At 40.7% G+C, this 16261-nt stretch overlaps 2 protein-coding genes across 7 annotated transcripts in view; one reads left to right on the forward strand and one right to left on the reverse strand.

The window, feature by feature from the left end:
• Positions 1-5333: 5333 nt before the first annotated feature.
• Positions 5334-12836, forward strand: gabrp (gamma-aminobutyric acid type A receptor subunit pi). Of its 2 annotated transcripts, none has more exons than XM_086308295.1 (10): positions 5334-5604; positions 6635-6741; positions 6832-6944; positions 7076-7143; positions 7221-7438; positions 8141-8223; positions 8402-8539; positions 8685-8837; positions 11816-12009; positions 12100-12836. In XM_086308295.1, the coding sequence occupies exons 2-10, from the start codon at positions 6695-6697 to the stop codon at positions 12430-12432; spliced, it is 1347 nt and encodes a 448-aa protein (XP_086164421.1). In that variant the 5' UTR covers positions 5334-5604; positions 6635-6694; the 3' UTR covers positions 12433-12836. The 2 variants fall into 2 exon arrangements, with proteins under 2 accessions (XP_086164421.1, XP_086164412.1); XM_086308286.1 differs by having other exon boundaries at positions 6655-6741.
• The window catches only part of afap1l1a (actin filament associated protein 1-like 1a), a 29185-nt gene continuing 24071 nt past the window's right edge, over positions 11148-16261 (reverse strand). For all 5 annotated transcript variants that reach the window (XM_086308243.1, XM_086308235.1, XM_086308225.1 and 2 more), the window contains exons 17-19: positions 15460-15635; positions 15249-15374; positions 11148-14030 (exon numbers count right to left, since the gene is read on the reverse strand). In XM_086308243.1, coding sequence (XP_086164369.1) covers positions 14004-14030; positions 15249-15374; positions 15460-15635 — 329 coding nt within the window. In that variant the 3' untranslated portion in view covers positions 11148-14003. The remainder of the gene's footprint in view (positions 14031-15248; positions 15375-15459; positions 15636-16261) is intronic.

Here is a 16261-nt window from a genome sequence, read left to right on the forward strand (position 1 = left end):
CCCCATCTCACCCATGGAATAGAGCAAACTGGAGCTCTGGCACGAGAGTGTGGCTCCTGGTTACAATAAATCCATTACAGTGTAATAAACGATGATGCTGTAATATTATTATTGTATCACAGAGAATATCAATGCTAATTTGATAAGGATATGGTTGGGGGCAGATAGGTATATATATTTTTAAATCATGAGAATAAAATGATCCAAATCTTCTGTGCCGCAGTTACTATGACATAATATTTAAATATATATATATTTCAGGTGGGTGTCTGATGTTATATCAAGCTGCAATTAGTCTTTTCCTAAAGCTAATTATTTCACACCATTGGCTGGAATAATGAAAAACAAAACACGATTTGGGATTATAGTGCAGAGTCCAGATGCCTTCCAATACAGACGCTTAAAAAACACCCTGCAGTCATTTCAAGTGGAAGTCAACTAAAGACAGAAAATAAGATGTTAACATCGAGGGAGTAAGCAGCTTATTTCACACTGGATTATTCTTTTTTACCCCCCTTCTGGGCTGAATTCCAAATCCCAAGGAAAGCAGTGACACAACTGCTCTCCTAATAGATCCGCTATGTATGAAGTGCAGCTCTCATTGCAACTGTACAGTACAGACAATGTGGTTCAAGATATAAAGAGAAAAATATGCATTCACAGTAAAACCAAAAGTACAGTGTCTTTCAGAGCTAAGGTTTTACATATTAGGACGCCAGAAAAAATTATGTATTGATGATTTATTGCAATACCTTACTTGTTTTCTTTTCCATCCATTCTGTTGTAAATTTGCTGCTGTACTTGTTCTGTGGCATAACCCAGATTCATCCAAGATTTTGCTGTCAGACAGATGGTCTCACATTTTACTTCGGAATACTTTGGTATACAGAGGAGTGCATGGTCAACTCAATTAATGCAAGGTGCCCACATCCTGCAGCAGCAAAACAACCACATCATCACCCCTTCACTGTGCTGACAGTTGGTATGAGGTGTTTGTGCTGGTATGTTGTGTTTGGTTTTCACTAAACTTGGTGTTGTGAATTAAAGTCAAACATAGCTACGTAGGTCTCATCTGCTTAAGGACATTTTCCTAGAAGTATTGTGATTTGTTCAGGTGCAATTTTGCAAATCTAAGGCATGCTGCCCTGTTGGTTATCTGTTGGCTTCTTTTTGAGAGAAGAGGCTTTCTTATATTCTTTTAAAGGTGTCGTGAATAGTCTTCAGGCTTTTTGATGGTGTTTTAAAACACTGCCGTACATATCACTGTATCACATAAAAGAAACACCACAGTCATAGCAGACAACCTAGCAAAGAACAAATTTTGATTTCGTATCACTAAAAGAAAATGTCTACAAAAATGCCAGAGAGAACATAGTTTGACAGGCAAAAAATAGCACTTTCTTGCAAACTGATGATTGAAAACACGTAGATCTCACTGTGGTGTGCAGTGTGTCCTTCAAACATTTGAGGAAACTGGACAAGAGGAGGAACAAAAGATGACGTGGCAGGGCTAAAATGGTCCCAGTGGAAGGGTGATGATCAAGCAGCCATTCTTGCAAGGCTGATGTATGCAAAAATTACACAAGAACCGCACTTAAATTCAGTGGCAACAGGTGAGTGATGAACCCAAATTTGAAATTTTGGGTCCAGTGTTCCTCAGTATCTATTGAGGATGTCAGGAGAGAGGAACAGTGTAAAATACTGCCTGTGGTTTGGTGTTGGGCATCTTTTCAAAAATGATGAAATTATGAGCGCAGAAAACATGTAGGTGAATTTTCATATATTACGTTTTCATCTTTTCAATTTTGAATCTTTTTAAAGCAAAAACTTTTGTGTTCAGAAAACCAAAACATAAACTATTGTGGGTCATCTGAGCTTTGGGCATAGAGCCCAGACTGAATTTTAGATGACTCCTGGTTCGCTTGCATATTTTGCTTATCGCTGGCAAAATAACATGTATAAATAAATAAAAAATCTCAGTATGGATTCTTATATTTAATAAATTAATCATGAAAATCTGTGTAAAGGCTTTAAAAGACCAGAAAACCACACAGCTTGTTTTGGTATGATACTGATTCAATGTTATTGTCAGTTCTTATTCAAAACTGTGAGTACAGAGTGTGGTTCTCTCGGGCTGTCTAAGCAGTGTGAGAGTTTCCCCACGAGCCATTTTTTTTTCAGGATGTTTCTAATCCTCAGAGAGTCAAATTCTTAATCATTCTTTACTGATGATCAAATCTAGTCGTGGTTAGCAGTCCTTAAGGTTGCTTTGTGCTGCTTTCCCAGTCCCAAACAGAAGGGTGTCCCATGCTCTGTGAGCATTGTTTTAAGAGCATTTTAATGATACTTTTGTGAATATTCTGCTCTTCAGAGACCAGGCAGTTTACATCACAAAAGTGATAGCTTGCAAAAAAGGGATGAAAAGATTTCAACCTAACTTTAACAACAAAGACATGAAAGGCAGGAAGATGTGGGAGTACAGGGAGCGAAGATGAATAATGAATCTGGCAGTCTGTGTATACGTATATGAGTTTGAGAGGAGTGAATAAAAACAAATGTTCTGACAAAGATTGGAGACAGGACTTGAGCCAGGAGGAACCTGGAGATCAACAAGTGCGATGACAGAAGGACGATGTAAAGAGGAAAATGTTTAAAAATTGTCACAAAAGAACGTCAATAAACTACGCCTCAGGTAAAATCCAGGGAACAAGTCAAGCGCCTTGGCAAGTAGCCCTAAAAGAGCAAAAACAAAAAGTTGAATGACAATTTAATGTTCATATCTGAAGAGAGAAACAACAGAAACACTTATCCACCTCTCAAGCAGATACACCAGTCACAGGGAGACATGACAGCATGCTCAAAGCAGCGGCGTCTACGCCACATTAATTCATATGTGTTCCTCCTGGACATGGCTGCCGTCACAGTCATTTAGGAGAGATTTATCTGTGTCCCTCTCGTGGGCAGTCCTGTGACATTTCCATTTGTCACATGACAGCAAATCACTGGGCAAATGTGGGGGCAGTGACGTTTCCATTTTCTGTTGCCTCAGTGCAGATTCTGAGCTGAACATTACCTGAAACATGGTGTCGAAATGCTTATCGTTCTGATAAGCAGTGAAAAATAGAGAGAGAGCATGAGTAAAGACAGCGAGGCAAAGAGATTTAGAAGAAAGAAAAAAAGATGGTTATGTAGGTTACGCAACTGGGGTGGGAACAAAACCAAAGCGCAGACTCAAGTGTTTTGGCTGGCTGTATGATAGGAGATGATAGGGAACAGCGTGCAGACAGATGGAAAGAAAATGAAAGAAGATGCTCAAGGTTGTCAAAGGTTAACTTAAATAAACATAAGCAGAGCAAGAAGAGATAAAAGAAGTGAGTGACACATAAGTAGCAGAAGGCTGCTGTGGCAGCACAGAGCTGTCAGGTAGGTTACTGCATTTAAAATGAAAAATGAACCAAAGGGGTGGCCTAAAGGGTCACCGGTCACCGATACGAGGATTTAACGTGGAAGACTCTTGCTTTACAGAAGCACTAAATATACAGACACATAAACTGGCATGCAAGACATATGGGCATTTCAATAACTGGTCCTGGGTTGTGACAGTTATTAATAAAGCAATAAATTTTAGTGTTTAAAGCCCCTCCCTCATCCACCCCAGGATTATTAGTTCCTACCTGATATTTGCAGACCAGCAGTTTATTCAATCATGCTGCACCAACTAAAGAGGAACACACTCCTGTACTCTTCACTCTGTGGTACACTTCTAACATATTGGCATGTTTTCTTTTCCCCTTATTTGTTATGAATACATTACTAACAGTAATATGTATTAATTTTGTTTTGTGTTCATCACCCACTTCAGATGTGTAATGATTTACATATATTCGAGGTCCAGAAGGTCATTCATATGGCCTTTGGTATTCACTGGTTACCACTGGCCCTCATTAGCACTGTTAGCCACTTCTGTTACCCTGACATGAAGCCAGACATAAGTGATCAGAGGTAATCAGGTCATTAACAGGCAGGGGGAACAATGATTTTGCATGTTTATCAGTGGTAGGGGAAGTAAAAGGAGCACTCAATCACAGGTAGAAATGAACATGTACGCAGGTAGGACAAGAATGTCAGCTGGATGCTGACTAATACAAAGCTGTCTCCCACTGTGACATCACTGCTCTGGCTATAATTATTCAATAGCCCTCTAGCACACAGATAAAACATTTACATCCTCCCCCTTCAGGTGCTTCACAAATGTCTCCATTTGTCTCTTTCACTGTCAAGGAATGTGCGCACTGCGTTTCACACGATTCTCCACATGGAAGCAAATTCTACACGATTTTCTTATGTTCATTCCACAGCTCCCCTTCACCATCACTGTTTAATAAACAGATTGTTTATTTCAGACATGCAGCCATTGGAGCATGAAATTGAGAAAAAGGGAGCCTTACGCCCACAGTGTGTTACTGATTCACTAAATAACTGAGTAAAGCAAAAAATACTGCAGCAGCTTGTTACTGACCATTTACAATCATTAGTCAGTGCTGGGAAACACAGACTAGCAAAATAATTGGCTGCAGTAGGTACAAGCATCTCTGAAATCTCATAAAGTGTTGTAAACAAGTATACCCCAAAGGTTCTTGCACATATGCTGGAGATCCAGCCGTGGGTTCTCAGAGGTCAGGCTATATAATTATAGTTGGGGCTGAATCCCATAAAGTCGGCAGCGCTGGAGATGAATGACTGACCACACAGCACACAAGCAGTATTGGTATTTGAGCTGCAGTTTACATCTCTGGATGTTGACAAATCATCACCAGGATCTGCTCCTTATAGCAGCATCAAGCAGCTTTTTCATCATCAGGACTACATGTGCACTTCCTACAACAGTGGCAAAGGGCAAGCTTTATGAAGATGAAAGTAGTCAAAATTGTTACTTTTGTCTGAGCTGCATGGGTATTTCATTGAAGTTAAGTTGCAGACAGAGCCGAGAGGAAGCTAATTCGGATGATGACACTGATGCAAAGGAACGAAGTAGTTGGAGGTGAAGATGGAGAGGGCATGAGGGGATGAGACACAGTCAAGCTTTGAAGCCCAGAAGGAGGTACAGTGTCAGTGTAAATTGAGCGGGAGGAGGTAGATAGAGAGTAAGGGGCCAAAAAGAATAGGAAGAATGAGAAAAAGGGAGTGATGTAAGGGCTCAAACTAGATGCTATTCTGTGTGTGTGTGAGTATGTGAAGGGGGGGCAGAGAAAAAAAGTGCAGCGCAAATGAGTAGTACGAAGAGAGAGGGAGGGGGGGCTGCACAGAGGCTCTGCGGGGAGATCAACACAGCTGTGCAGAGAGACAGAGGGAGTTGCACAGATAGTGGAACAACCAGCAGTAAGACACAAAGGACCAAATATTAGATGCTTTAACGGTAGCCTGAAGACACACAGGGGTATATAATCAGAAGTAAACAAGAAAGTGGACCAATATCAGCCACTGGCAACACTTGGGATACAGGAAGGCAGAAGAGCACAGGAGGAAACAAAAGAGAGCTGAGAGAGAGCACAAGAGTGACCAAGTGGAAATAAAAAGGAGGACATAAGAGCACGGCTGAGGCAGGTAAGAGTTAGAAATTTGTACGTAAGCAGTGTAAAAGAAAAAAAAGTAAACAGAAATGTTTATTTGAATGTAGATCCACATATAGGCAAGGTAGTATCTGACAATATGCTGTTGTGCAGTTCAATACATGGGAAAAGAGGATAAACCGGAAGACAGATGTGAGGACAAAGGGAAACATGCATGATGCAATGCAAAACTAACACAGCAGGCTTCAGCCTAAGCTTCAGAGCAGCCGGCGAAAAAAATGCATCCAAACAGGAGAATATGTTCACCTGACAACTACAACCTGATAACATTCTGTGCCATTTTGGCCCCTGGCGAAGGGGAATCAATAGTGTTGGTTCGCACAGTCATTTAGAATGGCACTTCAGTGTAAATAACGCATTGAAAATTAAATGCTGCTTTTCTAGACTGCTGGCAATATGGCGATATATTAGCTGCAGATTGCTTTGATGATAACTGAAGCACAATAACATGCAGGACAGATTTGCATGGTTCGGATGAAAGTATAAAGTGAAAGGACAGAAGTCTGTTACTGACAGTGAAATCAATCAGGGAAAGGAGGAGGAGGGGAAGGGTTTCCTGTGAGGATTTCTTCCTTGATGAGAGGGTTAGTTGAAGAATTCTGAAAAACAAAAAATGTGATCGAGGCCACATATATCAGCAGATCAGAGTAACTGCAATATTTAAAAAAATATTAATAAATAAAATAAATGTTAGACGTACATACATGCCTATCTAAACAAAATGTTTGTCTATGTGTGTGTATTTGTGTGTGTCTGCACGAGTGTGTGAAGGCATTGGAAACGCTACTAATATATAATATTGGAGCGAGTAATAGAGGTGGGGATCAATGCAAGTTTACAAAACATTTTAAAACTATCGTGTCAGGGTGAACGCGCAGTTATCTAACAAGAAACGAGTGAGGATGACTGCTGCGTTGCAGACTTCCACTGTGCTTTGTAGTCACATTTAGTTAGTTGCTGCCACCTTATGGTCAAACTGTGTCATCCCAATTAAATGAAAACAGCTCTTGTGTTTGTGTTTTAGTCCTCATCACATCTCTCTGACCTCTGCCAGCTGATCCAGGATGTCTGCCAACCTGTTACTCATCATCCTCCTGACCTTTACGCAGGGGTGAGTGACTCTGAGGTCAAAAAAGCACGCCCACTTGTTTGTCTCATTGTTTCTCTCATTTCCTTTTTCATTTTTCCCTGCTTTTATCAGGAGCTGTGCATTCCATAGCAACCACTGGGGTGAATGGAACGACTCCCAGCTTCTGCCAACAATACAAAAGCTCATGAAAGGCTATAACCGCTACCTCAGACCTAATTTCAATGGTATGAAGTTGCTTGAGACATTTCTTTTTTAAGCTTTTTTTTTTTAACTTTCTAAAAGTCGTCAGAGCTTCTGTGTCTTTCACTTAAGAGTGGACCAGTTGTACTGTTTCGCATGTGTGTCTCCTGAACAGAGGGCCCAGTGGAAATTGGAATGAGCCTTGATATCGCCAGCATTGATGCCATCTCTGAAATCAATATGGTACACCTTCTATTTTTGTCATCTGCGCGATCAAACGAGGGAGCAGGTGTCTTTATATGTTTTTTGTATCTTTTCAGGACTACACAGCGACAATCTTCCTCCGTCAGCGCTGGCGTGATGCTAGGCTGATGTTCCCCGGTAATGAGAGCGTGAGCGTGGACGGTCGCCTGGTGTCACTGCTCTGGATCCCTGACACTTTCATCCCAGACTCCAAGCGCTCCTTCCTGCACGATGTCACCGTGGAAAATCGCCTCATACGCATCTTCAGCAATGGAACTGTTCTCTATGCTCTTCGGTACATTTCTTTACCGAAGCTTTGACGCTCGCTGACAGCTGACATTTCACGCTGCTGGTCACAGACAAGAAGAAAACAAATCCAGTCAACCCCACACTGCTCTCACGTTCTATATAAAAAGAAAGGGGAAAAAATAACTAGGAGTATGACTAAAAAGCAAATGTCATCCTTCATTCATTCATCTCAGGGGTATGGCTCTGCATTCCTGTATGTTCTGCCCTTCAAACACTTAAGCCTTTGGCAGTGAAGATTTGCAGAGTTCCATATGAGTATTAAAAATCAGGCCAGGCTAATCTGTCAGCTCACACTTCCATATAACTTTTTTTTGACTAGACAGTTTGACAGATGAAAGAAAGGTCAGCTGTGTACAGTATGTTCAGTATCTTCCTTCTTCTTGAGTACCGAAACTGATTGATAGCTGGAGCCATCATCTGATTGTGTGGAGGTGATTGAATGTTGTAGAACTCGAGCAACCTGGCCTCATTTTTGCAATCCGACAACACTGTGCACATAATTCATATGTGAGACACAATGATGATACTCCAGATATAAGTCTTTGATCTCTTGGATGTTCATCAGGGGAGAAGAGTTCTTTATGTTCACTAATAATTAACATCCCCTGTTATAAATCAGCAGAGCTGCAGTCATTTCAGTTGGGTTTTTGAAGCTTGGTAATGAATGCCTGCTTTGAATGCCCAACAGCATCACGGCTACGATCGCCTGCAACATGGATCTGACTAAGTACCCTATGGATAGACAGGTGTGCACCCTTCAGCTGGAGAGCTGTGAGTATTTCACTGTGAGCTCCATTAACCATCAGTCATGTGTGTAGCTGGACATAAATCATCATCATCATCACTACTACCATTTTCATCAGCCTCTGTGTAGTGAGTATGAAACTGAAAGCCAGCTTTACACCGAGCACTTCACTAGCCAAAGGTTAACTATTCTTTGTCCTTTCAGGGGGGTATAACCTACAGGATGTGGTGTTCTACTGGACCAGAGGAAATGATTCAGTGAAGGGTTTGAACACACTGAGGCTGGCACAGTATAGTGTGGAGAGCTACTACACATCAGTGTCAGAGGCTGTGTACGAAACAGGTAACATATTTGAGCTCTCTGGATTTCCTTTGCATGTTAGGATTCATCCAATGGCAGCTGCTATTGGAGCACAAATGCACCACAGGATTGTTTAAATCTGTATTTTTTCCCTCGTTCTTTTTATGTCTCTTTATGTCCTTTGCAGGAAATTACCCCAAGCTGGTGCTGCATTTTGCACTGCGCAGAAATGTGCTCTTCTTCATCTTGGAGACGTATGTTCCCTCCATTCTGTTGGTGGTTCTGTCCTGGGTCTCTTTCTGGATCAGCCAGTCCTCTGTGCCAGCTAGGACCTGCATTGGTCAGTAGCAGACCTCACTCTTTTAGTCCAGGATTTTGGTAACTGTCCATAGAGTGACCATTTCCATATTAGAGGCTGCAGGATTTCATGTATTGGTTTTTCTTTGGTCATATGAAGTAGGGATGAGTTTTAGCATCCCACCTACTTGTAGCATAATTATAATAACAATACTTATATTATTAAATAATTGTTCTCAATATAACAACTATGATGTCTAATGTCTGAGGTTTTCTGACTCTAACCTATGAATAAAAAGGATAACTTTGACCTTAGTCACTAAATAACTCACCAAATGATCAGCAGCTGAAGACACCAATTATAGTAAAAAAGTGCACAAATACATGAATAAATAAGATAAGGGTAGCACGGCATTTACTTTGCTTACACTAATGTTTTGTAGGAGTAGCTAATGGATGATGGGCCTTCACATATAAATAACTGGACATGACTAACTTGAGCTTGTTATATAATAATATACTACAGTATATTTCTAACTAGGCAGCTCATTCTAACTCTTGACAATACTTTAAAGATGTAACTCTTATTGGGATCAACTTGAAAGAAAGGCAGACGTCATGTAAAGTGAGGTCAGAGGTCAAGTGCGACATGATGTTTAGATGAAAAATAATGTGATAATTAGAATCCCCAAAAAGAGTATCATTTTCTTAATGTTGCCAATACAAACAAAGGCAGTAGAATTTTAAGCATCACTTTGAAGATAAAAGGCATTTTATGAAAGCTTGACTTTATTTGACCTTGAAGAAGTCAGAGGTCCAAAGTAAGGTCATACAGTGGCTTGCAAAAGTATTTCATTGGAATTCCACATGAAAGACCAACACAAAGTGGTGTACACGTGAGAAGTGGAACGAAAATCATACATGATTCCAAACATTTTTTACAAATAAATAATTGCAAAGTGGGGTGTGCGTAATTATTCAGCCCCCTGAGTCAGTACTTTGTAGAACCACCTTTTGCTGCAATTCCAGCTGCCAGTCTTTTAGGGTCTGTCTCTCTACCAGCTTTGCACATCTCGAGACTGAAATCCTTGCCCATTCTTCTTTGCAAAACAGCTCCAGCTCAGTCAGATTAGATGGACAGCGTTTGTGAACAGCAGTTTTCAGATCTTGCCACAGATTCTCGATTGGATTTAGATCTGGACTTTGACTGGGCCATTCTAACACATGGATATGTTTTGTTTTAAATCCTTCCATTGTTGCCCTGGCTTTATGTTTAGGGTCGTTGTCCTGCTGGAAGGTGAACCTCTGCCCCAGTCTCAAGTCTTTTGCAGACTCCAAGAGGGTTTCTTCCAAGATTGCCCTGTATTTGGCTCCATCCATCCTCCCATCAACTCTGACCAGCTTCCCTGTCCCTGCTGAAGAGAAGCACCCCCAGAGCATGATGCTGCCATATTTGACAGTGGGGATGGTGTGTTCAGAGTGATGTGCAGTGTTAGTTTTCCTCCACACATAGCGTTTTGCATTTTGGCCAAAAAGTTCCATTTTGGTCTCATCTGACCAGAGCAGCTTCTTCCACATGGCTTGTGGCAAACTGCAAACGGGACTTCTTATGGTTTTCTGTTAACAATGGCTTTCTTCTTGCCACTCTTCCATAAAGGCCAACTTTGTGCAGTGCACGACTAATAGTTGTCCTATGGACAGATTCCCCCACCTGAGCTGTAGATCTCTGCAGCTCGTCCACAGTCACCATGGGCCTCGTGGCTGCATTTCTGATCAGTGCTCTCCTTGTTCGGCCTGTGAGTTTAGGTGGACGGCCTTGTCTTGGTAGGTTCACAGTTGTGCCATACTCCTTCCATTTCTGAATGATCGCTTGAACAGTGCTCCGTGGGATGTTCAAGGCTTGGGAAATGTTTTTGTAGCCTAAGCCTGCTTTAAATTTCTCAATAACTTTATCCCTGACCTGTCTGGCGTGTTCTTTGGACTTCATGGTATTGTTGCTCCCAATATTCTGTTAGACAACCTCTGAGGCCGTCACAGAGCAGCTGTATTTGTACTGACATTAGATTACACACAGGTGCCCTCTATTTAGTCATTAGCACTCATCAGGCAATGTCTATGGGCAACTGACTGCACTCAGACCAAAGGGGGCTGAATAATTACGCACACCCCACTTTGCAGTTATTTATTTGTAAAAAATGTTTGGAATCATGTATGATTTTCGTTCCACTTCTCACGTGTACACCACTTTGTATTGGTCTTTCACATGGAATTCCAACAAAATTGATTCATGCTTGTGGCTGTAATGTGACAAAATGTGGGAAAGTTCAAGGGGGCCGAATACTTTTGCAAGCCACTGTATTGATGTGATTCACTATATGTTGTCAATACAAGAAATAAGAAAGATGGTTTTAAATAACTCTATATAGCATTACACTGATGTGTTAACAATACACTTCAATTCAATTCAATTTTATTTATATAGCGCCAAATCACAACAAAAGTCGCCTCAAGGCGCTTCATAGATACACACCACACTTGTAAGATTTTTGTCCATTTTTGACCAATAAATCATTGTGTTGACCTTGGAAACTTTAAGGCAAATATTTAATTGCTTGTTAACATGACCCCACTCAAGCAAATGTGACAGACAGACAGAATAAAATCACACACACACCCAAAAACATGACCTCCTTGATGATGGTAGATACAGAAATACATCACTGATTAAGATTTCACTGAAAAAAACATCAAGTTTTCTGTTTCCACATGTTTGTTTTCAATACAATTTCCCCATACACTGAGTATTTTCTAAGATCTGGATCCTTTAGTCTCACATCTACAGCAGCAGTGATGTTGTTTGCTTGAAGAAAATAATAAAGAGAATGCATAAACAAAAAAAGCCCCTGAAAGAAGAGCAAGAGTAGTGTGGAATGGACAAACTAAATATTTGTTTGCTTGATTTAATTGCTGGGACATGCTGGAAATAAAGAAAAAAATCCCAACCCTCTGATCTGTCTGCAGGAGTGACAACAGTGCTGACGATGACAACTCTGATGATGGGTGCCCGCACTTCCCTGCCCAATGCCAACTGTTTTATAAAGGCCATAGATGTTTATTTGGGCATCTGTTTCACCTTCATTTTTGGCGCACTGTTGGAGTATGCCTGCGCTCATTTTTACACCATGCAGCACCAGACCATTGAGGATTTATATCGGGTGAGACACATAACCATGACACAGATAAAAATGGAAAGATTCTCTGTTACTGTAAACATCAATCCATCGGTTTATCTGCCCATGTAACAGGACCTTCTGAGGGAGCTCAGCGAGTCTAATGGAAATGGCTCTATCCCCATCGTCAACTCCAGCCAGCCAAATCAGTCCGTGGAGATCGGCTCCACCGCAGAGGACTCCACGGAGCAGTCAGCGAACAGCGACACCAAGAACCACACAGGAACAAAAGAGAAGGCGCCAAATCAGGGCTGCGGCTTGTCGTCAGTGAGAGACGCATCACGTAAGGCGGCATCTGTCTTCATTGTGGAAAATCCACACAACATTGATCGCTATGCCCGCACAGTTTTCCCCACAGCATTCCTCTTTGTCAATATCCTGTACTGGCTTTATTATCTCTTTCTGTAAGTGCTCATTCCAAGCCGTGGAAAGTTTAATTTCACCAACCTGAAGCTGCTCTACCTCCTCATTTAAGATCCAACACCAGTCGCCATGGTCTGAATACGAACGGACCTGACACAGCTTATTTATTGGATGGCGAAAAATCAATTGGTCAGGACTACGCTCTGCAACAAGGGCCGTTATTGATTGTGTGCAAAGAGTTGGCTCCCAGCACATCAGCATGTAAGCATGGTAATGCAAAGCCTGTATTGTCTACTGACCAATCCATAGATCAAATGAGGAAGAGTTTAGAATGAATAGGATGCTGAACAGCACCACACAGTTGGTTGCTATGCATTGTTTGCATGAGACCATATACTGTATGATTATGTTTCGGCGTACAATGTGAAATTAAAAGCCTACATCAGTGACTGGAATGTGTCGGTGCATTTTATGAGAAGGAAATTCAGTCTGTGCTTAGTAACAAGTTAATTAAACAGGAATTGTTTGGGAAAATAAGAGACACATTTATTATTCCCTCATCCGGGTACGAGAACAGTAAAGTGCAACAGGCGACCACAGGTTTGGTAAGGAAGGTGTTAAAATGACATTTGATGATTTCATTAAAAGGAAAAGACAGATTTCTATCACTGATAGCACCACTTTGTTAGTAACTCAATGATCTGTAATGTAAGTATTCAGCTGTATTTAAATGTGTGCCAAAGAGGGTGATCAGGACAAGCATGGATTTACTTTGTTTTTTACCCAGAATCCTCTATGGCACGTACCCGAATACTGACTTCAGGCAGAAAAATGCACAAAAAGTTTTAGGCACTTAAAAGGAGTAGCAACATTAGGGATATGAGCCACTGTGGAGTCATTAAAGAAACATCAAGAAATAGAGAGACTGCTGCAGCAGATGGTATTATCTGAAGATTAGAGAGTCACTATGGGATTACTTGATGCAACTCAGAGAGCCTGAACCCCCAGAGGAACATACCTGCCAATTACCTTGGAAAACTGTGCCTAAAACTTTTGCACACTTTGTGATGAGGAATGAAGCGCTGTACAGTATTTTAAGTACAAACACATATAGAACAGTAGTTGGCGCTCATTATGTACAGGCAAAACAAAAAAGATTATGTCACCTAAAAGGCACATCATGGCTTAAACTGTCTTTCATTCTCAAAGCTTCCGATACGTCACATTGCTTTGGCCTTCTTTTTTCCCCTCACGACACCATTTAAACATTTCTGGCTCTTTTCCACACTACATTTTATTCATTTGTAGTGCTTTCCATACTTTTATGTTGCCTTTCTCTGCTGAACTTACCCTTCTTGATTTTTTTGTTTTCCTTTTCCAAAAATTTAAACTGCACCTTTCCAGAAAGTGAAAATACTTGGCTACAGACCGTAAACAGTCGTTGGAAATATTCAGTAAGCTGTACCACCACCTAGTGGCTGATTTCTTTCATTACTGTTTATGCAGTTTCTCAGCAATCCAAAAAGGAAACAAGTCTTGACTTTCATTTATAAATGGCAAATTTTAGACAAAGGGTCCAAAGTCTCTTCCAGATATGCATTATTTCCCTCGTCATCCTAGGTTCCTTTCTTTGACTCCCATTCCTAGAGAAAGAAAATCAGATTTTTTTTTTTAATGATGTGAAAACGGATTTCAATTAATTTCACAGGAAACACAAAAGTGTACTTATATCATTAAATAGTTGTTTACAGTAATCTAACAGAATGAAAACCTAAAGCTTTTTGGGGAAAAAATGAAATGAAAAACAAGGTCATGGTGCACTAAATTGTATTCACTCGTCTGCCTTCACACACATATGAACTTGAGTGACTTCTCATTCTGAAGCCATTAATATGACATTGGCCCACCCACTGATGCTATAACGGCTTCAACATTTCTAGGAAGACTTTCCAAAAGGTTTAGAAATGAGTTTATGGGAATTTTTGCCCATTCTTCCAGCGGCAGACACTGATGTTGGATTGAGTCTCCGCCCAATTCATCCCAAAGGTGTTGTGTTGGGTTGAGGTCAGGACTCTGTCTTTATGGTCCTTACTTTGTGCACTGGTGCACAGTTATGTTGTAACAGGAAGCAGTCTACAGTCCAGTGGCAGAATGCTTCACACCACTGCGCCTGACACTTTGAATCGAGCTTGGTGATGTCAGGCTTGGATGGAGCTGTTTCCATGACACTCTCTCCACACTATTCTTGAGCTAATCTGAAGGCCACATCAGAGGTCTGTAGCAGGAAGCTGACAAGCTCTGTGCACTACGTGCCTCTGACCCCACTCTGTGATCTTACATGGCCTACCACTTCATGGCTGAGTTGCTGTTATTTCTAATCACTTCCACTTTGTTATAAAACCACTAACAGCGGACTGTGGAATATTTAGTAGTGAAGAAATTTCACGACTGGGCTTTTTTCATAGGTCCTGAGCTCCTGAGAGCGACCCATTCTTTCACAAATGTTTTTAGAAGCATAAATAGGTGCTTGACTTAATACACCTGTGGCCATGAAAGTCAATGGAACAATATGGTGTATTTGTAATGCTTCAATTTTGCAATACACTTTTTTTTATTGCTGCTTCCTCGTAGACCGCCTCACATTTCATTAACACATAGAGCCACTAATATCTACATTGAGTGCACTATCATATGATGACTATCTATTTATGTGCGAACTGTGAAAAACCCATTAGATGATGGTACATGCCGCGGTGACTCTATTAACTCCCTGAGGAGACTGAAAAGAAAACATGACAATACACGACAAGCTGAGCAACTGAACTGCGTGCAGCAGAACGGATGAATTTCATCACTATTACCTTTGCTTTCTGCATGACAGTTCCAGTACAAGAAGCGTAAACAGACGGTGGCCTCCTACGCAGCTCTGCGGCACAATTTACTGGTAAAGAATCACTGTAGATATTCTGGATCTTCTTGCTAGAAGCCTGGACAATATAGAAAAAGGATAGAAGTATTTAAAAATCTTTGTATACAGAGGGCCTGTCTTTCTACATTAAGCATAAGCGGTACCTGAACAGGAGGTTTAGCCTCCGCTGATGCCCCCAGGGTTCCTCCTGCCAGGCTCTTATTTAGGTTTTCTTTGACCTGAGTCAGTTGAAGTTCCAGGTCCACCCTCTCTGCCTCTTTAGCTCGACAGGCCTCCTCCAACTGAGCCACACGCTTGTTCAGGAAGGACTTCCTCTTATCTGCCACACAGATTCACAGAAATAGATCAAAACAATAAGATACGCATTTGTACGTTCATATCCTTTGCATTATAAATAAGTCTTAAAATTCCAGTTTTCAAAATAAAGCACTTACTCAAGTTCTAAATTTATTGATTTTACAATAAATCAATCTCAATCTCAAGAGAAATTTTTTTTGTTTATTTTGGGTTTTTTTTAATTTATCTAGCGATGAAATTTATTAGACCACCTGTTAAAAAAAAGCAAGAAAACAAAAATATTCTAGAAATTTGCCCAAAACTTGTTTAAGACTAAAAAAAGGAGAAAAAGTTGTATCATTATTTAAGACGCAAATAGCAAACTGAATTCACATTTTTAAAGCCACCGGACTTCTGTATTTGGAAATTAACCAAGAATAACATTCAACCACTAAAAAACACGTCATAGACACCTCAGCTTCACTACTGGAACTTTAACATTATGCACTCCATACTGTACAGTAATGCCACTGTTTTGCACATGTCTCAACTCTGTATATTTTTATATATTTTATTTATTGTTTAATTTGTAAAATATGTGTACACACACACACACACACACACACACACACACACACACACACACACACACACACACACACGTAGAAA

This window comes from Aulonocara sp. 'chitande type north' Nkhata Bay, linkage group LG2, assembly GCF_057382095.1.
Source record: "Aulonocara sp. 'chitande type north' Nkhata Bay isolate Kocher_YH1m ecotype deep benthic linkage group LG2, A_spYH_male_GT1.1, whole genome shotgun sequence".
Classification (NCBI taxonomy): domain Eukaryota; kingdom Metazoa; phylum Chordata; class Actinopteri; order Cichliformes; family Cichlidae; genus Aulonocara; species Aulonocara sp. 'chitande type north' Nkhata Bay.